Raw genomic sequence first — 24,356 nt, 5'->3', positions numbered from 1 at the left:
AAAAGCCAGATGATGTTTCAGACAGAGTGCCTGTGGTTAGGGTTGCACGGTAGTGTGACAGGAAACATCACGGCTAAACACATCTCAGTCACAACTGGTCCTCCCTGTTGAGTCAATAAATTTGCACTAGCGTAGCCTTGGACAAGTTCTGGCTCCTGTCCGTGGTGTAGATTAGACAGGGACTGGCACATTTGTTTCTGGTCCAACTGGCTGTCAGGACACTCCAGCAGTGGAGAAGGGTTGTTTCTGCCAGCATCTTATCAAGTCCTACTCATCACACATGAACCAACCAACCCAAACCCATTTACAGTAACACCATACATACAGCTGTGCTGACGCACAAGGGATCACAGACACCCAATTTCTTCATTTAAGCTTTGCCCACTTATCCAGGCTTAAAATAACAGACATGATATTCTGAAAAAAAAAAAAAAAGAATAAAACCACTGTTTGAAAATGTGAGTGGGAAATGAAAATACCATATAGAGAGCTACTGTTACGTCCCAGTTTGGGGTTTAGCTGGCATGCCCTTTGTGGTAAACCAAGCAAAAATACTTGTCCTCCATCTGAGGATGATGTGTTTACCTTAAGGTGTTTTCCAGATTTATTGATGTTCAGCATGAGGCTATTTCAGTTTGATCACCTCAAGTGATGAGGCATGATCAGGCATAATAATTAACCAATCTCCCTGTACAGCGCACAATTCACAGCATGCCCCGGATGAAAGTCCATGGCTACAGTTGCTCTGTGAAATATAGCTCTAGATTGAAAATAGCTGCCTCTTCACACCTCCAGCCCAGCACTGCGTGAAGCCTGAAATCTGTGTTTGTTCTTTGACAGAATGGGGGGGAGGCAATTTGCTGGGCAAGGGCGGTGAGGTACTGCCCAAGCACTGACCTTACCCATTGTAAAGGAGCAGCTCCACAACAGTAATTAGGTTTATACCATTGTCCACGTAGCCTGTACTACTTGGAGCAGCTGCAAGGCCATCAGTAATAATGCCTACAAAGGCAAGCTCTTGTATTGCTCTTCCTTTCTGCTGGGATTTTCAGTCAGCAGCGAGAACAATCCAAGCATACAAATTTACAGTTTTGTACTTACACTTTTTTTCCCCTCAAGCTTGCATGTAGATGCATTCAGAAGACTATCAATAACTTCTTTTCAGAACAGTGATTAATGAAAGAAAGTGAAAATGCAGGGAAGATCAGGAGTTTGCCAGTAGAAGAGAATAGATAAGTGACAGCCATCAGTTTAGGGCCTCATCTGGGGACAGATATCTTCTCTCAGTGCTGCTTGTGCCTGCACCCTATTAGGATCCTACATAAAGCAAGAAATAAACCCAAAGCTCTTAGAACATGGCCACAAAGTAAGAAAAAGTGAGATGCAACAGAAAAACAGAAGGGAAATACAGAAGGGAAATTTAAAACTGAAGGTGATTTATGCACCTGGTGCAATCGCTGCTCCTAGGGATACCTGCACTGGCCCTTTGAAAAAGTTGCTTCATGGTACAAGAACAATGATGCTAACCCATTTGCTCCAATATGAAAAAGAGCAACTACAAGGACTGTGGATTCATGACTTACTGTGAAGAGAGGCAACTGAAAATAGGAGAGAAAGCACCATAGCTAGAGTCTTGCTACAGTCACCTCTTTGACCTTTCAGGATCCTTTACTTTCAACAGCACATCCATCTCAAAACCACATACCGCTGTGCAGAGAGGAGTTACACATTCCCCCCCTGTAGTGGAGGTACAACAGAATCCGGATATCAACTCAGGCTTGAAATGAGTGGTGCATGCACATGTGTACTTTGGATGTAATTCCTTGCTCAAAAACAGAACCTTTCATAAACTGCTCAAGATTTCACTAGCAGTCACATATAGACTCTCACTTCATTGCCAAAGTTTTAAAGTGTTTGCCTTTTATTCAGACTTTCTCCATTTCCAGTGTTTAAGATACTTTTCCATGTCTTTAAAACCAAAGAGGCCCTAGTTTCATAACAGCACCAGTCTACCACAAAAAAAATTAAAACACAAAAGGTTCCATGATGTGATATAGCATAAAGAATTAAATACAGCTAATACATTACAGACAAACATGTGTAAGTGGAATATTTACATAAAATTTGGTATGTTCTTATAAAACTGGCAGTACACAATGAAAAGATTAATAAGAATACTTATATCTTGTCTGCTAGATGTTCAAAGTGGGTCTACTCAGACTGCATCTAGTATTGTCACGCTGGCTTTATGCATGACTTTGCACTCAGAACCTAGCTACCCTAATTATCCACTACCTGTGGTGGGTTTTCACACAGCTTCCCCCATAGCAGGGGCTATGCAGGTGCCTCAAGTTACCTGTCCAGACTCAAGCAGTGCTTGCAAAGCTATAAAGATGTGGCCTACTACCATCTCCTCTCTATGAGTATGGTATTTCAGGGTTTACTTGCATAAGCCTGCTAGTCAAAACAGAGTCAATTACTTACTGTAACACCTTAAGTAACATGGAATCTTAGACTTTACAAAAATATTTTAATTGTCAGTTCACAAGTAAAAACTATCGCTATTACAAAACATCTTGTAACATTAGAATGTCTATCTTGGAAAAAAATTTTGTTCTTATTGCTGTTACAGATAGTTTACAGAAACTGTATCAGCATGAAGGTATTAGTGGGTTTCCCAGTTGCCAGCTAGCTTTTAAGGATGTTCATAGGAAGATACACTTCCCTATTTAACCCTCATAAATTTCACATGTTTAGGCTGCCCTGGCTTTTCTTTCCCTTCCAAACAAGTGCATAATTGACACATGCTACTACATTGCAAAAATCACACCCAATGTAAGTTGTTTAGCGTAACAAATTTCATTTGCAGCCTTTAGACAAAGAATATTTACTCCAGAAAGAGTAAGTACCAGCACTGACACTACCTTAGCTACTTGAAAATCCTATAACTGTGTTCTGACAGCTATCAGATATTAGCTCGTTCATTTCATTTTGTTTGGTTTCTTCTTTATTCTCGTGGTTGGGGTGATGTTTTGCATTTCCAGCTTTTTTAGATCTTCTGAGAAAAAATTTTGTCAGTAAGTAACATAATTCGGCCACATTTAAAAGAATGCAAATGCTGGACACTGCAATCATGAAAATAGTAAACACTGTCTTTTCAGTAGGTCGAGAAACAAAGCAGTCTACCGTGTTGGGGCAAGGCCAAGCATTACATTTCATTAAGCGAGGCATTCGGAACCCATCATACATGAAATAAAATGCATACATGAAGACTGCTTCAAAGATCAGTCTGAAGAAGATGCTGCTGGTATATGTCCACCACAAGGAACCCTCAATACGAAACCTCTGGCTTCTGATTTCTTCAATGTCCTTGTACTCGCATTTCTTGTCTCCCTTTCTGAACTGCCGTTTCTTCTCGTGCCTCCTGTAAGCTACGTGCATGGCCACCAGCAGCGCAGGTGTGGAGACAAAGATCAGCTGCAGGGCCCAGAGTCTGATGTGAGAGATGGGGAAAAAGTGATCATAGCAAACATTTTTGCAACCAGGTTGCAGAGTGTTGCAGACAAAGTCATCTTGTTCATCTCCCCAGACTCTCTCTGCAGCCACAACCAGGATCATGATGCGGAAGATGAATAGGACCGTGAGCCATATCTTCCCAATGCTGGTGGAGTGTTTGTTTACACCTCCCAAAATGGTGTGCAGAGATCCCCAATCCATTGTCTCGTTTTAATCGTATGACCTGAGACAAGACAAAAAACAAACAAAATAAAGATTAATCAGGATGGGAAACAAACACTGTCAAGCACACGTTATAAAATAAAGGCAATGTTGGATAATTGCAGAGCATTAACGGGCTGTGGTAACATCTTGCTGATAGAGTGGTCTTACCTATAAGCAAAGTGACACCATAACCACATTTCAGCAGGCTTTATTTCATTACTTGATTACAAAGATGGAATCAACTTCATCTTACTTCAACGTGTATTTGGCAACTGAAAATATCTATTAGCTGCATCAATGAGGAAAGTCAGGCAGGGAAAATTGATGAAAATGGCCTTAAATTAAAAGCTACAACATCAGTAAGTTTTGACAGCAGTTATGAAGAATAAAAGATGACATCAGTCAAAGGTAAGGTGTTATGCTGAAACGTAAGCAGAATGAGAAACTACTAGAGCCTCTGGACTTCTCAGGGTGTGGTGAAGAAGCTCTGTGAATGTTACAGAAAACTGAAGAAACTGGAAAACAAAACCTGTATGATCCATTTTCACGAGTACATTCCAGGAATCAGAGATAGACCTTGAGGAGTGCTTCTACCTTACATGAGAAGATCTGGATAACCTGCAATCCAAATTTTTAAGGATGTGACTGTAGGGCGCTCTGCACTGTTAGTTGAAGCAAACTCCACAGTAGGGAAATTTTGGTCATGATCCATCTTATCTTGAGGTGGATGTTTAAAAAAAAATCAGTATTATGAGATTCATCCCAAAGTTGTGTTTCTCTCCACTAACTACAAAAAATAGCCTTGGATAACCAGTCAGATGCCGGACTTCATTCTCCATGCCTGTCCAAGCGAATTTCCCTTAATAACACTGCCTGGAATAGGGGAGAAGTCTAAGAGGCTGGGAGAAAGCTGAAGTCAACATTTGAAGAGTTCAAACAAGCCAACAGTAACTCAGGCTCTTCAACAGAAGCAGCATTTCAGAGCACTGTAACAAGTTAGAGAATCACAGAATGGCCGAGGTTGGAAGGGACCTCTGAAGATCATCTAGTCCAACCACCCTGCCAAGCAGGGTCACCTAGAGCACCTTTCACCTTTGCCTCCCCCCTGCCTCCCCAGGAACACTGCAATTGTTTGTGGAAGCCAAGCAAATCCAGCCAACCATTCACAGAAAGCGTTAAGAGGCATTCCACACCTCCACCCCCTTCAGATGGACTTACAGAGAGGTAGTTTGCACATTACTCTGAAATTTAGAAACCAACATTTCTTGTGCCCATCAGGCAGACACTTTAAAAGGACTCATTGACCTCTGTTCTGAACTGCCTTGTCAAGGCATTTCTCAACTTTATGAATTCCATCGTCTTCCAGAGGTCATCTTCCTTTGGCATTTACAGCATAGGGCACCAATAAAAAAGTAATCCTATTTTTTGGAGAAAGGTCAGCAGCCACTGGTGCAAAGGCCACTGCAGTTATCACATGATGTAGTTAAGATTTTTACTAACTCTGAGCTAGGTCACATTGCACAAGGAAGAAAATGAAGATATATCTTTGGAACTATCTTCTGCATTGCACTCCAGTTTCGAACAATGGGAAAAATCTTACTGCCTTCTAACTGAATTACACACACCCTGTAAATCACATACAATACAAAGCAAAGAATATGATAGCTCAGGCAAATTGAGGAAATTTAACCATGATGTGAATACAAGGTTGTTTTTACATGCTTATGCACACTGGAGTATAAGTCCTGTACAAAATGGGCACCATGTCAACTGTGCCATCACACACATCAAAACCCCATCATTTAAATCTACCAGACTCCTTACATTTCTTGTTTCAGCTGACAGAAGAGGGCACGATGACTATCTCCTTACAACATAAGAGTCTGAGAAGTGGAACATGTGTACTCCCTTCTCATAAGCTTTCCTTTATCGACATACACCAAAACCGCTGCCTTGCTGTTGCTACAGCTTCACGAGAATTTGTTTCCACGTACAATCACTCCTTGTCTCCCTGTGCAGAAGGGGATTCCAGAGTAAATCACCTCAGGGTGTAGTTAAAGGGTACCTTGTCTTCGGTGGCAAAGCCAGATACAGATGCTTCCCCACCACTGGTCGTTCCTGAGGTCACACTGCAGCTCTCCATCTCCTGCAGCACTGCAGGGGTACATTACAACAAACACCCAACTAGTTTGTTCAGCAGTTATTCCCAGTACAAGTATGTGTTTTTCCCTCCCCCCCCCCAACCTGACCCATTTCACTAGCACACAGCCCCACAAACCATTTGAAAGGCACTTAAAATATATATATTGCAATTTATGGAATAGATTGAGCAGCCAGTGAGGAAAAATGGTTGAGGAAGCATCACTGCTGAGGACAATATATTATGAAACTATATCATCCACTGGACTTGTTCCATCTCCTTTGAGAGTATATTGTACTTCAATCCTAGTGAAAGCATGTTTGTATCTGGATGTGTGCAGAAAAAGCCACTACGCTTCAGAGAGGCAGTCTTTCTTCATCTGACCTGACTGGCAAGTAAAACAAGCCTCAGGCTCGTTGAGCCACTTCCTCTCCTTCCTCCCCTCAAGAAGTCTTTGCCTGTCATATCTACCCAAACCTTCCCCCCTCCACCCGCCTTTCCAAGTCCTCCAACTATCTCCTCTACCCCTCCTGCCACCATCCCGTTCCTCCTGCTGCTTGCAGAGCTAGTCACCAACCTTTGCCCCTCCTTGCCTTTGACTTGATTTTATGATGGTGGAGAGGCATGTGACTTCTGAGACATTCGAGAGATCAATAGAAGCACTGATCATCAGATACTGCAACCAGTAAAACTCCCAAAGAGCAATGCAGTTGAGATTGTAGGGCCATATTCAGGCAACTTGAATTCCATCCAAATACTCTGGAACCAGTGTTTCCTACTAGCTTGCTTTAAACATCTCAACAACGCAATTTAGAGAACATAATAAAGGCAATTCAGAAACCGCTCTGCAGTGCCCACCTTTCTCTCCAGTAAAGAGACACAGTGACCAAAGCCGAATTCAAGGTAACTCAGAATGGCCCTTCACACTATTAACCCATCAATTCAGATTGTTCCAGCTAGACATCCAGCTTGGGCTATCTGTAGTGATGTGATGGATCATTTACTCCTAACTTACTCAAAAGCTAGGGTGTTGACTCATGATCAGACGTTATCTTTCTTCCAAATACTTGCTTTCAAGACCACGTTACTAGGAAGTAAAATATTAACTGTCTGGCTGACCAAAGGAGAAGAAAGCAGGAAAACTATTCCCCTTTAACAGGTGCTAACTCTTATTTTCAGAGTCACTCCAGATACTATTTATGTGTAAGCCAATCCACCTAAATGTATACAGAAATTACAGTTTGCAGTCAGCGACTTACCTGTTTTGCTCATCCCAGAAGTAAAGCATGTTATAGGAATAAGTTAAACACAAACTTGGGTGAAATTGGGACATAAAAAGAGTAGAGTGGGAGTAGGGACTGGGAATGAAAAATAAGAGGAGGATTAGAAGAACAGACGATAAGCCAGTGAAGCTGAGGAGCTAAGCATTTAGAATGCACCTTTACATGAGACAAAATTAAGTGTTACATTTTCTTAAAAAAAAAAAGACAAATGGGCACAAAGATAAGCCTTTACAGCTCTCAGTATAAATCACCGTCCTGCTGTCAGCTGAACCTTCTGTTCCTTCACCTGAGAAATCAGAAGATTGATCTGAGAAATCCGAAGAGCAGGATAGTACAGCTGTTTCAGTAGTAGTTAAAAGTGATCATTAGAGATCACCATGCTCCACCGAAGAGCTAGCAATGAAGGAAGTAGTTCTAGATGATCACACAACCCATGGAGAGGCACATGAAATGTAGCTCTCATCTTGCTGCTGTCTAGCCCACTAACAGTACCTGAGCTTTCTAGGGGGGGAAAAAGAAAGCTTAACTATTTCCCCAGCTTTTGGGCAAGTCTTGAGCTCTGTGCTGCCATGACTAGACTGCTTACTACTTAAAATAGTTCCTATAAGTCTACATTAAACTGCAATCACAGCATTCTGCATATACCCACTAAAATCTCTGCAAAGCACAAGACCAAGGACAGTTGCCATTGAGCACCAGCATTTCGGAATACAGCTAGTTAGCAGATGCTTTCTTTCTTTTCCCCACTCTGTTAAGAACTGTTACACTGAGAAATCATTAGTCAATGGTTAAAGCCATGGCTTCAGCACACACAGTTAAAAGTACAGCAAAGGTGAAAACAACATAAAATACATTATTAAGAGTACCAGGAGTCACCAGTCTGGTGTGACACCCTGCCACTTTCCGTAGTGCCTCCAGATACTGATATAAGATCAGTAATCTACAAAGAAACATCACTTTATTCAACATAGGAATACATTAGCTGAGATAAACTTCAGCAAAAAAAACACTCACTGGTCCTGGCCAGAGCAGTGGACAGAGAGGTAACTCAGATGCCTGAGAGCGGCAGTTCCAACACAATTTCATCCAAGGAGAAATCTTTAGAACATCTGATCTGCTCCAGATAAAAGGTAAAAGCTATTTTATGGCCCCCATTCACACAAGAAGTATTACTGTTTGTTGAGGTACAGCACATGTTTAACAGCTCTGCTGATACAATCTTCCCTTCAGGTCTTGATCTAGACAGTTACGTTGTAAGCACCAGCCAGGAGAGGGGCTGCCACCAGCATCAAAGTGCCTTAGAGCTATATATGCTGTCTCCTATCCAAGTCTGAAGAACAGCCAAACCTGGATTTCAGCAGCTTGTTACCAGCATAAGCTAGACCCCGTGTTGGCAGAGTGAAGTTATTTGTAAGCAAGAGTGCAAGCGTGAAGATTTTATTATATTGTTGAGTTAGTTCTGGTGCTATAATGAAAAAGAAACAAAGTATTACCCGGACAGATCCCAAGAAGCTCTTAAAAAGATATTTAACTTCTTCCAGAGACAGCATCCTTTTATCTCATCATGAGAGGTTGGCATAGAGGCTACAGCCCTTAGTTGCCAACTCCCAGACCACCTACTTACCTTTAAGCCTGTGCCATGCCTCAGTTTCCCAGACACTAAGTGGGATAACAGTCTCACGGGGTTGGTCTGCCGTGCCCCACTGTAGGCTTCACAGATTCATACTTTGTTATCAGTGCACCAAAACAGGTAAGTAAGTACCAGCTCCACGGTGAAGCACAGAGCTTAAATCTGTTCAGGATGTTCCCACTACTGAAGAACACAGCTCCCCACATTACTATAGCTTCAATGCAGAGTTCACACTGTAAGATGCAGCTCTGAATTCAAGACTTTGTCAAAGCAAAATCCTTTCGTTTCACTATTAAACTTCCAGCTATTTTAATTTTACAGCAGGATATTCAGAATGTTCCAACTGCATGCTCCTCAAGTGTCAATAGCTCTACTTCTTTACTAAGAAGTTGAATAAGGATCAGAAGAGCAGTCTAACAATCACAAAAGCCTGTGCAATTTTCTCTAGTAGCTCTTAAACTTTGTTCTGCACACCTATCTGCAGATCAGAGTGGAAACTGGAGAGCAACAGAAGAGCTAGGACAGATAGGAGTTATAGTTTATCTGATTTGACACAGGAACAGGCAAGGACTAATCAGGAACAGGAAACCTCTGACAGGTTTGAACACAGCAAGCATTGTACATTTCTTCTACTGAAGTTTATGGAAACAGGATGCATTTTTTGCTCTATCTAAGCCTTGTGTAAAACCCAGAAATAGCCTTTAACACGACAGATTATGACCCCACACGCATGCAGTTAAATGTTAAAAACATTGCTAAGTAATTATCAACAGCTTTAAGGGTTCCGCTCCACACCGATTGCCGCATTAAGCCTGTCCCATGTTCATGCCCTTACGGACTTTAAGTCATTTCCCAAGCATGTTCAGAAACACATGTAACTTCTCCACCAGCCCACAACTGTAAATTAAGAATTAGCATCCTCCAGAACATCTCTGCACAAAATTCACTCCACTCGTGGAAAACTGGGCATCAGAAAAAACAGTCATGCTTGAAGGCATAACACGGCAGAAGAATTCCAACTGGAATTTGGCCCGTCAGCCATTTCTGAAGGAAAGGTTGGCAGGGAAAGACTGCTTAAGACTTCTTGCTTCAAAAAGGAACTCAAATTCCTGAGGGTTATTTCTTTACTGACGTTGGCATCCTATTTCCCCTATTTTTAAAGAACATCTTTGGTTCGCTATGCTTTGCTCCCAGTCATGAAAATAGCAACATTATTTGCAGAACTTTTTTTTAAACTAGTTATTTAATTCTTATTTCCTCCTCCCCCACCCAAGGGGAACATCCAATATTCCCCTCTACAAATTCACCATATTTTGGCAAGTTACTGTCTGTCACACACAAAGCTTGCACCCTTTCGGAAATACTGAATAAATTTATATACGTGATGATTTTATACTGCAGTCTAGTTTTTCTTTGAATGTGTATTTTGTTAGCATCTCTTTTTAACAAAAACAGAGATAGAAATCAAGTTTTCCCTTTAAAAATATACATTACAGGAAGAACCATGCATGAGATCAGGAATAGAATTAGTTTTCAACTTTCTTTTAGCAATTAATAGATGTATTTGGTTTTTTCCTCCACTCCTTTTGTTTTGACAGCACTTTATCTTTCCTCATGTATCATCACTTCAGACTTTTCTTTACGCAAAAGACTGTTTAGTCAGGCAAGACTCAGTCCTCCTGTTAGATAAGTTATCAGTCATCACTAATAGCAATTAAAAGCAGTGACAAACAGAAGGAAAACAGCAGAAGAGAAACAAAAATTCAATCCATGTTCCTGTTTGCAGAAGTTTCTCAAACCATTTCTTTCACTGAAGCTGTTCACAGGAAAACCAAGAAGAAAAATCCAACTTATAAAGTGTCCTTTTTACTGACAAAGTCAACTGAATAAATGAAATGCTTTTCAGAATAACTTAAACCTCAAATTGCTGATAATTTACCAGATACTGAGGTATTCCACTGTATCTTTTTCACTGTATAGTTACTTTTTGTAAAAATTAAATGAGGCTGCCCAAGTAATCTGTCTGGGTTAGACTTCAAGGGATGCAAAACAACAACACAGGCAGAGGCCCAAGCTTTAGAGATCTGAGAGAACTAACCCCATCAGGAAAGAAATGAATTCTTCCAGAGATGTATCTCAATTCATGACTTTTTATTGCTCCATTTTTAATCTCTGTGATATGCAGCCCTTCTACCAATGAAGAGACTGACAGTTCTGGGGACTCAAGTCCTGATGGATGTTCACTAGAGGAATAATCTCATAGCTCTGCAAGCATGTTGTAAATCTCACCTGGGAAAATACCCTGCAAACCCCAGCTGACATGTGGGGGTGTCTCCTTCTCCAAGCTTACTGCAGAAGGCTGAGGCTTGAGCCACCACTGCCTTGTCCTCAGCTGTCTGTCTCTACAAATGTCTGTACATCTTCCTGCCTGCTGCCTTTCCTACCTTACTTTAGGTCAAGCCTCTCAGAAAGCAGGGTTTCCAGGCTGAACACCAGAGACCAAGGGAGACTAGAAACTACATAACTTCACTAACAAAAATCAAGGATGAAACTGTATTTTGTTCTACTGTCAGCTCAGTGCACACACATATGTTGTGGTAAGAACAAATACAACCCAGACCGAAACCCATATATCATTTCAAACAAACCACACTCAACAGCAAGCTTATTAGTGATCAAAGTCAGAAAGACAGGGTTTAAAAAAGAGTACACTTAAGACAAACGGCTACTTCCTTCTTTTAACCCTCTGCCTGCTCTCTTAGAATATTTCTATGCCGCGTGGTAAAATCCAGTGAAGCACAAAACAAAAATACATCCTTCTATGTGTGTGTGTGTGGGGTGAATAAAGAGTAAATAAACAAAGAGAGATTCTTCAACACAAGAGATGGGAAAAGTAACACCTAGGAAAACCCAGTGACAGGAAAAAGAGCCGTACCCTGAATGCCACCCAAAAGCAGCTGAGTGCCATCCACTTCAGCATGCCAAGCACTCTTGTTCTTACTCCAACATGTCTCTTGAGTTTTATTGAAACAGCACTTGAGTACTCATTCCTCGCACAATCCCATCCACCCCGACACCCGGAGATACGTTTATTTCTGACTCACACCTCTCATTTCCTATTCCCCCATGATTCTGAGGAATGTTTCCAGTGTGTGCCCAGGTGCTCACCAGACCTGTCAGTTGCACTGATGCAAGCTGTTTATCTCGGTGCAACTCTCAGCATCGGTAGGTGTGTCGCGAATTACCTGTAATTGCGGAAGCCTTTAGCTCGCTCGGGTTTTTAGCCGGTCGGGTGCTTCACATAACGTGCTCGCAGAGAGCTGCTGATTGAGAAGCGGGGGGAAAAAAAGAAAGAAGAAAAGAGTTGTTCGGCACTCAGGAGCACGCCGGAGCTGGGGAAGGGAAGCGTGAGGCCGGGCTGAGGGGAGCCGGGAACCCGCCCGGGCAGCGCCTCAGGGCTCGGGGCCGGGCTGAGGCGGGTCCCGGCCCCTCACCGGCCGGCACCGAGCGCGGCGGCCCCGAGCCGAGCCGAGCCGGGCCGGGCCTGCCCCGCACCCCCGTCCTTCGCCTCAAGGAGGGCACCGTGGAGCGGCCTCCCCCCGCGGCCGGCCCCAGCTCCCTCCCTCCCGCCTCACCTGCCCCGTCGGTGCCCACGCAGGGAGATGAACGCCCCGGGAGCCCCCTACCCCGGGCTGGGCTGGACTGCGGGTCCGGCTGTAGCAGCGGAGCGGCCGGTGCCCGGCTCGCCGCCCCGCGGCTCTGAGGTCCCTCCCCGCTCACCTGCCGCCGCTTTTAACCCGCCCCGAGCCCGCCTCCGCCCGCCGGGGCCGGGCCGGGGATCGAGGCCGGGGCAGGCATGGGGGCGCCCGGCCCCGCGGCGGGGCCCGGCTCTGAGGGGCCTCTCCCGTGCCCCTGCCCCGCTCCGTCCCTTCCTGCCTGGCCCCCGTACTCTGCCTCGTCAAACGCAGGCCTTTTCCTCGGGACAAAACAACGGAGGCCTTTACTTATGAAAATCATTACTGAATTACTGGCAAACGGCAGCCGGAAAAGCCCAGAGCTGCTGGCTTTCCCAATTTTGTCCTAAAAGGTGATTGAAATGCTACAGCAGCACCCAACAAGCCTGCAGGCTTCCAGCGGGCTGCAGATCTGTGTCACTACAAGACCTCTTTGCAGAGTTTTCTGTTTCCAAGGAATACAGTTGCTGAGGAAACACTTCAGTTTCTTAACCTTTGGGTTCAAAAATCCCTGCCTGAAACTCTGAGTTCTCCATCTTGCACACATGCACATCAAACTAGAGGTTTCTAATCCTCTACCTAAATTTCTGAAGAAAACATACAGTACAGTAGTACTTTTCCTCAGGTTTTGGACTTGGTTAAGGTACTGGTATAAGGGTTCAGATGGCAAACCACTTCTAGTTAAATTCTTCTGTCCTTTATCTCCACTTCCTGGAATAATAAAGTAAATAAATAAATCGAAAATCTTTTGCAAAAGTCAATGGTTTCTTTGATCACATGCTCAGGTTTAAGAGGTAGAAGTGTCTGGCACAAGCAACTCAATCTGGACATTTGAAAGAAAAGAAATTTCCGTCAGCTGTGGTTCAAATATCACCCCCTGTCTCTGTGGCACTCATCCTTCATCCTTGCCCTCACACCTGGCTCCACGCAACCTGCATGGTAGGACCACAGGGAAATTCATGTTTTAGGGGATCTCAGGAGGTCTATCCCGACCTCCTGGTCCAAGCAGGATCAGCTCTTCTTTCGGACCACTCAGCCATTACTCAGCATCTGTAGGGGCTCAGTGCTTGCATCAGCTGGAGTCGGGTCACCGCCGCATCTGCAGGACCAGACCCAAGATACATGATGCTACGGTGAGCTAGACAGGCATAAATACCTCAGGCCTGAGTCTTCCGTCGCTCGCTGCCTTCTGTGGAAGTTGTGCATTCAGACGACGTTCAAGGTTCATGCGTACAGCGCGAACGAGGAAGGGAGGTGCCTCAGGACCTGGCCATGTGTCTGTACTCTGTGAAAGGGAAGCCCATCTCTCCATGTAAGAATAACTTTGGAGGAAACATCTGGGACTCATGTATCTTTCCCTCTCCAGTCACATTCCATCTTGATTCGGTGACCTCTGAAGAGTAGAATTTGTCCCCTCTGTCATTACCAGGTCAATTTTTTTTTTAAAGATTGTGTATATTTAGCTGCGGCAGAGGATTTTGAGTTTGTGCTGTTTCACAAGTCCACATTTACTGCCAAAAAAAGTTTTTTTACAATAGGAAAAGTATTATGAGAAATGCGTGGAGACAAGACTCCGTGAAATTACCTAAAGGAGATGAGCCATGGCATGGACCTCTCCTATCTGCCTTGCAGGCAGGTCTTTCCTGCACTGCCTTCGGGAGGGTGTTGCAGTCAGATGCCAACATCTGGCCTTTCTCCTAGAACAGAAACCTACAGTTCTGGCAGCAAGAAAACTCTTCCATGATGTTCTGTGTTCCCAAAAGGAGGCAATTTCCAAAGCAATTCTGTAGCTGGAACCATGGTGGGAAGCAGCGAGTGAACGGGTGACTGGGGAGCAAGGGGCCAGGCTTTCCTCTGCTAGGTCATTTTTTTCATCTTTCCATGTACTTACACACGGTGTCAGATGCTACTTGTCCCACCTGGTAGTGTCAGCCTGCTGTTTGACTCCAATTATAAGTAATGATGCCAGGGATACGAGAACACGAAGTGTTGGGAATGTAAGGAACATAAAAAGGGTTTTATAATCCTATGATTTTCTCTTTAATTATGGAAGAAAGGTTGAAATATAATTAGTAGTTGTCTACATATTGGAATTAAATTGTACTTATTTCTTTACAGACAAGGAATGGTTTATGCGTAATTTAGTCAGCATAGAAGTACTGCTTGATAAACCTGTGAAATAAATACATGTAAATTAATTACTTTTGAGCTATGACAACTCCTCCTTCTGTAAGAGCTGCAGCTGTGCACTATAATGTGAATGAGTAAAGTCTTCTTGTTGACATAATTTTTAAGTTAAAAGGGGGAAGGAAGGGAAGGATAGAGACAGAAACCATCTATTATTGACATGTAAACAAAGATGAAAATTAAAGTTACAGGGCTCAGAAATTCCATGCTACTAGATACATGGTAATTCAGATGCAAAAGAAACATTTTTCTAAATACAATTTTTGGAAAATAAATAAATACATAAATAGAGATGATTGCCACAGCATAATGTTAAGGACCAAGAGTATTTTTAGATATAAAGCCTAACTTTAGGATATAAGCCAGTCTCTTTGCTAGTGCATAACTTTGTACTTGTCCTAGTCACAAGTAAAGCTGACTATCCTACGAGAACATTTGCATCATTAGCAGCTTTTTAAAAATGCTTGTATAGTTCAAGTTCTCATCGTGACCACCCTAAGCAAACCAGAGCTTGAGACAGCCAGAACTTCTGACCGAAATTTTAACATCGTTTTCATACGGTTCATTAAACTGAAGATTTGCACAAAACGTTTCCAACTTCTCAGTATTTTTATAATTCAGAAGGAATGAGAAAAGGAAGGAAGTTTCTTTTCCATTTTCCCATGGCAGACCGCAGTTCAAAAATTGCACTGACGACTGGAAGTGGGAGTTTTTTCTTACTGCAGATTTCTGGTTCCTTTCCAAGCTTTCATATCTCTATTTAGACTCTTGTAGCCTTCTGACTATTTTAGCCATTCAGAGGAGGAAAAAGAAAATTAACTCCAGTGCCTCAGTGTGAAAGTATTGTGCAGGTATGCCTCAAAGTGTGTGCTCTCTTGTGGCACGTTTTGTTTGTACGCAACAGGCATTCATATGGTGCTGATACTATATACAAAATTTTGAATGCAGCACCAATCCTCTTGTACACTGCTCAGGAATCTGCTCTTTTTTACTACTTATTTTCAGTTTAATTTATCGGCAGACACTCTTATGGGGATTGTATTAGCCCTGGTTTACATGCTGTTTGGAAATCCCAAGACCTCATCTATCCAGAAACAACACCCAAAGAGTCACTTCCTCTCCAATATAATTACTTCAATGAAAACGTGTGGTGTTATAAAGGTTGTCCATGTAATATAGCTGCTCATTAACCATTGCAGCTCCTGAAGCATTTGTAATTCTACTAATGCCTGACTACTTTTCCCCACCAGCAGCAACCTTACAGGTACTTTCACAGAACAAGTGGGATTGCACTTGTTTGAACAATGGGGCAGATGGCTGTTACCCATATCTTTCTGAGCTCAGGTTGTCCTCATCAATGAAACCTTCCCTCTTTTATTTTCAGTTAACTGATATTCATGGCATAGCCCAAGACAAACACACCCTGGACAGAGTGCTTTCTTGTAGGATAACTCAGCGAGCTTGGTGATGTTCTCCGCTTTTGGAGACAGAAGGAACAGAAAAGATAGAAAAGACCAACACCACAAACTCAAATGATAAGGGAGACCAGTGAAAGGGGATGAAAACGGTTCCTTGTACTGCTAGTACATGAGCAGCCTGACTTGTGCCAATCCATGTGATTTGTAGTGTTTACTTCAAAAAGGACGTACACAGACATTTTAGTACAAGTGCCCTAATAGCCATGCTCACTCAGGACACCACGGGAAAGTGCACCTCTCACGCATCGTAGGTAGGGCAGGCTAAATCGTCAGCAGGCGCCCGTCTCTCAGGTTATTTCTTAAGCTGACAGCTCCGGATATCCAGCATCACCCAGATTTGGAAGGGAGGGCCTTTCCCATCCCTAGGCAGCCCAGTAATTTTCACAACGCTATTGCTAATTTGGAAGCTGGCAGTTTCCACCTCCCCACCCCTTTGGTTTATTACAGACATTTCATCAGACCAGCTGCAGTCTGCCCTGTCTTTCTTTACCTGCTCTGGGCAAGGGGGGACTAGGAGGGCTGTCAGCAGCAATGCACGGTCGCTGCTGTGATGTTTCTCCTGAAGCAGGCAGCTGCAGCAAGAATCCCCCTGCTCCCGTGGCTGCTAGCCCAGGCTCCGGATGTACCATGGAGGCTTCCAGCTGATTTAATCAGTTCGTTGTTCTCTGGTTTGATGTAATAAGTTCATTGTTCCCCAGTTCAACTTAATTGAGTCATTGTTACCTGATTTAACTGACCGATTGCTGCCTGACTTGATTTAATTAATTGCCGCCTGACTTGCTGAATATGCAAGCTCCCGCTGCTGGCTGCCAGCATGGCTCACAGCTCCTAGCCTGGGCTGCCTACCTCTGCCCCCTCCCCTCTAACAACCCTGTCTTCTCCTGGGACCTGCTTTCTGATCTCTAGCCGCAGCCTTTGGTTCCTTCCTGCTTCTCCATTTTGTTCCTGTAGCTCTTCCTCAACCCAAGGAGTTTCTCTCTCTCATCCTCTAATCCTCCTCTTCCTTTTCCTCTGATTTTCCCTGGCTTTTGCCCTAAGCCTGCCTCCAGCCTTCCTCCCAGAGCTCTCCCCACTGTGTCCCAAAGTAACCATCCCTGCTGCAGTTCCTCTGAAGCTGCTCCTGAGCTTCCCCAAAGGCATTTCACTTGGTTCATGTGTCCTAGATTGTACTTTCTATAGTAGATTTATTTTTTTTATCCTCTTCTGCCTAGCCGTCCTACATAGGCAGCAGCACTTGCCTGGTGCTTTCTTTTTCCTTCACTTCCACTTGTTGCTGGTACCCAGCTTTCTCTTGCTTTAAGGTATCATCAGGAAGCCTCTCCCTTGGTGTCTGTTACCTAGCATCATACAGGCTCTTTGCTCTTCTTTCTTCCTTCTCTACTTTGCATCCATTTAATTCCTTTGAGATTTCTATTTCCACTGTAATTGCTCCTTATCTTTTCCACCACTCTACGTTTTTCACCTGAAATGTTTTTCTGATGATGGCTCAGGTTTCTTACTGGCCCCCAGTTCATTTCCCCAGTCTCCCCCAATCTCCTTGGCTTATTCCTCTGCATGTCCTTCTGTCTCCATTCAGCAGAAAAATGAGGTGTAGGCATTTCTTGCCCTCTTCTGTCTTCTGTTCTGCTCTACTCTCCATCTGATGCTAGGAGTAGACATGCAATTTTGCAAGCAGAGTTACTTTTTTCGAGGCAGGTGTGTCTGGTTGTAAGTCTGTATTTATGTTAATGATTGGGGTGAGCCCAGGCTTCCCTTGGCCACCTTAGTTCAGTGCATACAGGTAAAGTCAGCTCTGCCTGAACGGTCAGTCTAGTATGCACAACTTCTTGTGTGATCATACATCCCTCCTGGCTTTGCATTGACCAGGCCCTGTTGGCCACATCACTCTTTCTGGCCCATGCTTACACTTTGTATTTACTTGTTTTCTCTTTTTTTCCTCCATTAAGTGCCTTGGAAGAGAGTCCAGGAAGGATTCCTTGTCTGTACAGAGTAATCCTCATCACTTGGTGGCAAACTGACAGGTGGCTTCTGTATTACCAGGAACAGATTCGAGGTGTGTTGCTCATCCTTCCTCTGGCTTTCTCTTTTTCACTAATGTGCCAATTTTTTTTCCAGAGAGAATCTCACTGTCTACAAAGATACCTGCACTGGGTTTAAGTGACAAGGGATTGGTAGCAGGGGGGTAGCAGGGGTGGCCTCTGTGAGCAAATGTCAGATCAGAGCCAGCTCCAAAGGGACCCACCACTGGCCAGAGCCGAGCCATGAGTGACACTGGTTGGGTCTCTGGGAGAAAGACTGAAGAAAGGGAAAACCTGCTGTGCTACAGCAGCTGGGAGAGAGGGGTGAGAGCTGAGAGAGAAGCAGCCCTGCAGCCCCCAAGGTGAGTGCAGCAGGAGGGCAGGAGGTGCTCCAGGCACGCAGCACAAGTTCCCCTGTGGCCCGTGGAGAGGCCCCTGGTTTCACAGATTCACAGATTTCTCTAGGTTGGAAGAGACCTCAAGATCATCGAGTCCAACCTCCGACCTAACACTAAGTACTCCACTAAACCATATCCCTAAGCTCTACATCTAAACGTCTTTTAAAGACCTCCAGGGATGGTGACTCCACCACCTCCCTGGGCAGCCCGTTCCAATGCTTAATAACCCTTTCGGTAAAGAAGTACTTCCTAACATCCAACCTAAAACTCCCCTGTCGCAACTTTAGCCCATTCCCCCTCGTCCTGTCACCAGGCACGTGGGAGAATAGACCAACCCCCACCTCTCTACAGCCTCCTTTCAGGTAACTGTAGAGAGCGATGAGGTCTCCCCTGAGCCTCCTCTTCTCCAGGCTGAACAAGCCCAGCTCCCTCAGCCGCTCCTCGTAAGACTTGTTCTCCAGACCCCTCACCAGCTTGGTCGCCCTTCTCTGGACTCGCTCGAGCACGTCCATGTCCTTCCTGTAGCGAGGGGCCCAAAACTGAACACAGTACTCGAGGTGCGGCCTCACCAGAGCCGAGTACAGGGGCACAATCACTTCCCTCGACCTGCTGGCCACACTGCTTCTTATACAGGCCAGTATGCCGTTGGCCTTCTTGGCCACCTGAGCACACTGCTGGCTCATATTCAGCCGACTATCCACCAATACTCCCAGGTCCTTCTCGGCCAGGCAGCTTTCCAGCCACTCATCTCCCAGCCTGTAGCTCTGCTTGGGGTTGTTGCAGCCCAGGTGCAGGACCCGGCACTTGGCCTTGTTGAACTTCATGCAGTTGACCCCAGCCCATCGCTCCAGCCTATCCAGATCCTCCTGCAGAGCCTTCCTGCCCTCGAGCAGATCGACACACGCACTTAGCTTGGTGTCATCTGCAAACTTACTGAGGGTGCACTGGACGCCCTCATCCAGATCATCAATAAAGATATTAAAGAGGACCGGCCCCAGTACCGAGCCTGGGGGACTCCACTAGTGACCGGCCTCCAACCAGATTTGACTCCTTTCACCACAGGTGGAGCACTGGTGGAGCAGGCTGTCCCCCTGCAGCCCACGGGTCCCACACGGAGCAGATCTCCACGCTGCAGCCCGTGGAGGAGCCCCCGGTGGAGCAGGTGGATGTGGCCTGGAGGAGGCTGCGGCCCATGGAGAGCCCCCGCAGGAGCAGGCCCCGGGCCGGAGCTGCAGCCCGTGGAGAGGAGCCCACGCAGGAGCAGGGGGTCTGGGGGGAGCTGCCGCCCGTGGGGGACCCGTGCTGGAGCAGTTTGCTCCTGGGGGATGGACCCCGTGGTACGGAGCCGTGTGGGAGCAGTTCTGGAAGAGCTGCAGCCTGTGGGCAGCCCCCCAGGCTCAGTTCGGGAAGGACGGCATCCCGTGGGAGGGACCCCACGGGGAGCAGGGGCAGAGAGGGACCGTGAGGGAGCGGCGGAGACGAAGCGTCAGGGACTGACCGCAGCCCCCATTCCCCGTTCCCCTGGGGTGCTCAAGGGGAGGAGGTGAAAGACGGTGGATGGGAGGAAGGTGGTGTTAGTTTTGTTTTTAGTTTCTCACTGCTCTAGCTAGTTAGTAATAGGTAATAAATTTCTCTAATCTAATCAGCCCCCACTCCCCATTCCCCTGTGTTGCCTGGGGGGAGGAGGTAGATGGTTTTGGTTTGCTTTCAGTTCTCACTGCTCTAGTCTGCTAGTGATAGGTAATAAATTTTATTAAACTCCATATGGTGAGTCTGTTCTGCCTGTCTCAATAACTGTTGAATGATCTCCCTGTCCTTATCTCAATCCTTGAATCCTTTCCATCATATTTTCTCCCCTTTTTTTCTTTGAGGAGGGTGAGTGAGAGAGCAGCAATGGTGGAGGTTCAGCTGCCCAGCAGGGTAAAACTACCAGAATATCTCTCCAGCCCGTTCTTCTAAAGCTTCCCTCCAGCCTTCAGGAGGAAGGCTACACTGTGTGGCTAATGCTCTTCAATTTCACTTGCAGTGAATTAGCCTGTCTCTGCATTGCTTTGCATGGATGGCAAAGCCATTGTATTCCTAGCACGTTTTTGTTCTGCCTCTGGTTGTTAGATACCAGATTACAGTGATGTTGAATACCCAAGAACCTTGGATGACGGCTTGGGAGAGCTGGGTTTCGGCTTTTTGAAAAACAGCCACACAAGTGCTGTTTTCACCAGAAACGTTCATCTCTTTGTTTCCTGCAGCTACAAATTCACTTCAGTTTGTCTCTTTTTCTTGCAGGTTCATACACTCAATAACAACTCTCTAGGGAAGACCTCAGCACGGTAGGCAGGGCAGGATGCACAACTTCTGTATATTCCTGTTAATGCAAGCCGGTCATATCCCTGCTGCTCTGTCACCCATTCTCTCTCCTGTATAAGTGACCCCCTTTGAATTCATCTTTACAGGTCCTCCTATTATGAGCTTCAGACAGCTTGCATGATTTACAAAGGTTGTCTGACTTTCCAGAAGATACAGACACTGGCAATCCCTCTCCCATTACTAGTATACATAGGTATGACACCCAGCCCTGTTCTCATAAAAGCTGCTGCCAAACCTCTCAAAAATGTTATGAGAATAGGATTGGTCCACAGACACTTAATTTCATTCTCCACTATGGTAATTAAAATAACATTAAAATTAGATCTAAAGTTAGACTTTTTAAAATTACTAGATGTTAGACTCTTCTTGACATCTTCCAATTTGGTAAGGCATCTTTCTGACAGTGGCTCCATTAAAAAGTCATCACATCACTGAGCTGATACTTTTAAAATATGGATGCTCAAGGCTTTTAAAATGTGGCACACAGATTAAGAAAGACAGAAATGAGGACAACTACCCTTTAATGTACAGCCAGCTTTTCCACCTGTATTTGCAAAGCACCCCTGTGGCAAGAACAACAGCTGCATAGATAGTAACATAAAGAAAGTATTTACGGCCTTTTACCTTTATTTGGTGTGAGGTATTTTGTCCTCCAAAATGTTAATGACAGCCTAAAATTGTTCCCTTTTTCAGCTCCACCCTGCCCTTCAAAGACATCTGCAGTTTGGGAAAACACTGATATGAAGCACTGCACACTTTCTTCAGAAATTACAAATGAAGTTAACCTGTGCAAGTAATTTCAAAGCAGTGTTATAGGCTTTCACTGGTATCACTATATTGATGTAATTACTCTGTTGTTAATATGCTTAAACAAAGAGAAGGGGAGAGAGAGAAAAAACAACAACAGCAACAAACAGCACTTCTACGAGATTATTTATGCAAGTGGTTTTAACTCAAACTGAAAAAAAAGTTCAGATGTAACCATTTCAAAGGACTTGCATCCAAGGAAGAGTTGTTACATACTGCATGGTGACATTCATAGGGCTACAAAGATGGTGAAGGGTCCAGAGGGGAAGACATATGAGGAGGGGCTGATGTCCCTTGGTTTGTTCAGCCCAGAGCAGAGCAGGCTGAGGGGAGGCCTCATGGCGGCCTGCAGCTCCCTCACGAGGGGAGCGGAGGGGCAGGCGCTGAGCTCTGCTCTCTGGGGACAGCGACAGGACCCGAGGGAACGGCATGGAGCTGGGACAGGGGAGGGTCAGGCTGGGGGTTAGGGAAAGGTTCTGCACCCAGAGGGTGGTCGGGCACTGGGACGGGCTCCCCAGGGCAGTGGTCATGGCACTGAGCCTGCTGGAGTTCGAGGAGTGCTTGGACAACACTCTCAGACATCTGCTCTGATTTTTGGATGGTCCAGGAGTTGGACTTGATGATCCTCGTGGGTCCCCTCCAACTCAGGATATTCTGTGATTCTACCATTCTCTGATGTGGTTTTTCCCTGTCCCATGGGTTGTATGTAGCTCAGAGAGGTCACCCTGTTACCCAAAATGTTTGTGTCATCTTCCAAAACATGCAGGCAGAGCACCTTCAGCATGGACTGGGGCATGGGGTGTTGCTTCCCCGCACAATGTGTTGTGAGATATTTGTCATGGTGCTACTGCAAGGTAGTACTGCTTATATACTGGTAGGTTGTTGAGGTCTTTTTTCCCTCCATCAGTAAATCCAAAGACCTTTCTCTCCTCCTCTCTCTTTGTCATGTAGTTTTTCTTCCTCTCCATTTCAAATTACAGAACTATAGTGAAGGACAAGACATTTCTCTGCATTGTCCTGATGGGAGTCAGGATCGCTGCGTGGGTAGGTGGCTTCATCCCATGTCTCCAGGGCTGTGGATCGCCTTAGCAGCAGCAGTTTCCACAACTTCCCTTTCCACCACAACATCTTTTCATCTTTCCTTGTCCATGGTAGAAGATCTTAATGAACACAGGACAGCTCCTAACATGACAACCCTTAGTTAACATCAGTACAGCTACTTAAAAAGGCCAAATCCTACACATACCTTAGATATGCATATTAACAAAAAGCCCCATTTCCCCCAATGCATATGAACAATACCACCTGCAAATGTCACCACAATATATTCAAGAGTTGAAAATTTTCCAGTTAAATCATGCTGGTAATTGTCTTCTCTGGCTGATCGGGGTGGTGGAATACCCCTAATTTGGAAAGTATTGTTATACCTGACCTGAAATAGGACCAGCTTCCAAGGATGAGAGGGACCTCTCTGGGGAGGTCTCTTAGAGGCAACATTTCTGGGGGTAGGCCGGGTTTCTGTGTAGGTCACAGAAAACTAAATTAGCTTGATCTCACATTCCTTACACACACATGCACATGAGATCACAAAAGCCAGGAAGCCATATGCTCGATGTAGATAACAGCAGAAGATGGCCAAAAGAGTTTAGCCACTTGTGTCTGCTCCTATTTGACAGTCAGTAAGAGACATGAATTTGGGAAAGAATACAGAGCCATATAAATACACAGGCTGTCCATCTTCCTTACTGGCTCAGTCAGGAAGAGTAAATATGTATGTATACACCTCTAGTTCAGCTGCTCCTCTTTCACAGCATCCAGGTGTACTGCAAAAAAAAAGGTCTCTCTCTCTGAAGATTTGCCTTTTTTTCTGCTCTATCATTATTTGATATTCAATGTTTACAACTGTTTTATGCAGCTGTGCAAAGTATCCTGCAGGACAGAGGCTCCATGTATTAAACCTTAAGTGTGAGTTGATACAGGCCTGCAGAATTTAGCCTTAGTGACCCAGTGCTGGGTCCTTATGAAGTGCAGGAACTTATGAAGTACGAAGAAAGCCATAATGAATTAGCCACAAGGTTCCTGAGTGACTAAGCTCCCAAGAATTTTGCTCTCTTCTTCCGTGGCTGCTTCTATGGCTACTTAGAGAAACTGCACAGTAACACAGTCTCACTGTTTTCCTGTATGTTTTTTACTTCTATGTATGTTTCAGCCATGAAAGACAATGCTTTGTTTTGGCAAAAAGAATTATTATGTAAGTATATTTATGGGCCTTTGACTTTGCCCCATCAGTTGGTAACTGCAGCTGCATATTCACTAAATGGATAGTAATATAAGAAAATAACTTCAAATGCCATCTATTACATCGTCGTTTTCACCTTGTAAATGATCATATATAAGAAATATCACTACTGAGGTTCCTAACAGCTGATGTCAATCTTCAGAGCTTCAGTTGTGTGTTTTTTCTGCTGTCCCTGGAGATCTGAGGGTCTGACAAGGATATTTTTATACATCCACAAAATCATTCAAAGTGATTATTTGCATAAGCAGGTATTCACCTATGTATATGTTTACATAATCAAGCTCTAAACAAGTAATGG

General features: G+C 44.7%; 1 protein-coding gene and 1 long non-coding RNA gene across 7 annotated transcripts; one reads left to right on the top strand and one right to left on the bottom strand.

Moving 5' to 3' along the window:
- Positions 1-1,898: 1,898 nt before the first annotated feature.
- Positions 1,899-18,089, bottom strand: LOC310901013 (gap junction beta-6 protein). Of its 6 annotated transcripts, none has more exons than XR_014585524.1 (4): positions 16,663-18,089; positions 12,409-14,679; positions 12,019-12,096; positions 1,899-3,739 (listed from the first exon to the last, which is right to left on the bottom strand). XR_014585524.1 is itself a non-coding variant. In XM_083839866.1 (3 exons), the coding sequence occupies exon 3, from the start codon at positions 3,715-3,717 to the stop codon at positions 2,926-2,928; it is 792 nt and encodes a 263-aa protein (XP_083695992.1). In that variant the 5' UTR covers positions 3,718-3,739; positions 12,019-12,093; positions 12,409-12,568; the 3' UTR covers positions 1,899-2,925. The 6 variants fall into 6 exon arrangements, 4 of the variants coding, with proteins under 4 accessions (XP_083695992.1, XP_083695993.1, XP_083695995.1 ...); XR_014585525.1 differs by having other exon boundaries at positions 12,019-12,093; positions 16,663-18,077; XM_083839866.1 differs by lacking the exon at positions 16,663-18,089 and having other exon boundaries at positions 12,019-12,093; positions 12,409-12,568.
- LOC310901035 lies at positions 5,890-23,414 on the top strand. Its single transcript, XR_014585550.1, has 4 exons — positions 5,890-11,998; positions 18,119-18,225; positions 20,872-20,915; positions 21,039-23,414. It is a non-coding gene; the product is annotated as an uncharacterized lncRNA (long non-coding RNA).
- The last annotated feature ends 942 nt before the right edge of the window (positions 23,415-24,356 follow it).

The sequence above is a fragment of the Anser anser genome, assembly GCF_964211835.1.
Source record: "Anser anser genome assembly, chromosome: 1".
Classification (NCBI taxonomy): domain Eukaryota; kingdom Metazoa; phylum Chordata; class Aves; order Anseriformes; family Anatidae; genus Anser; species Anser anser.
This window is presented reverse-complemented; position numbering and strand designations above follow the sequence as displayed.

Excerpts from the sequence above, each read along its gene's own strand:
- LOC310901013 (XM_083839866.1), bottom strand. The coding sequence starts at position 3,717 with ATGGATTGGGGATCTCTGCACACCATTTTGGGAGGTGTAAACAAACAC.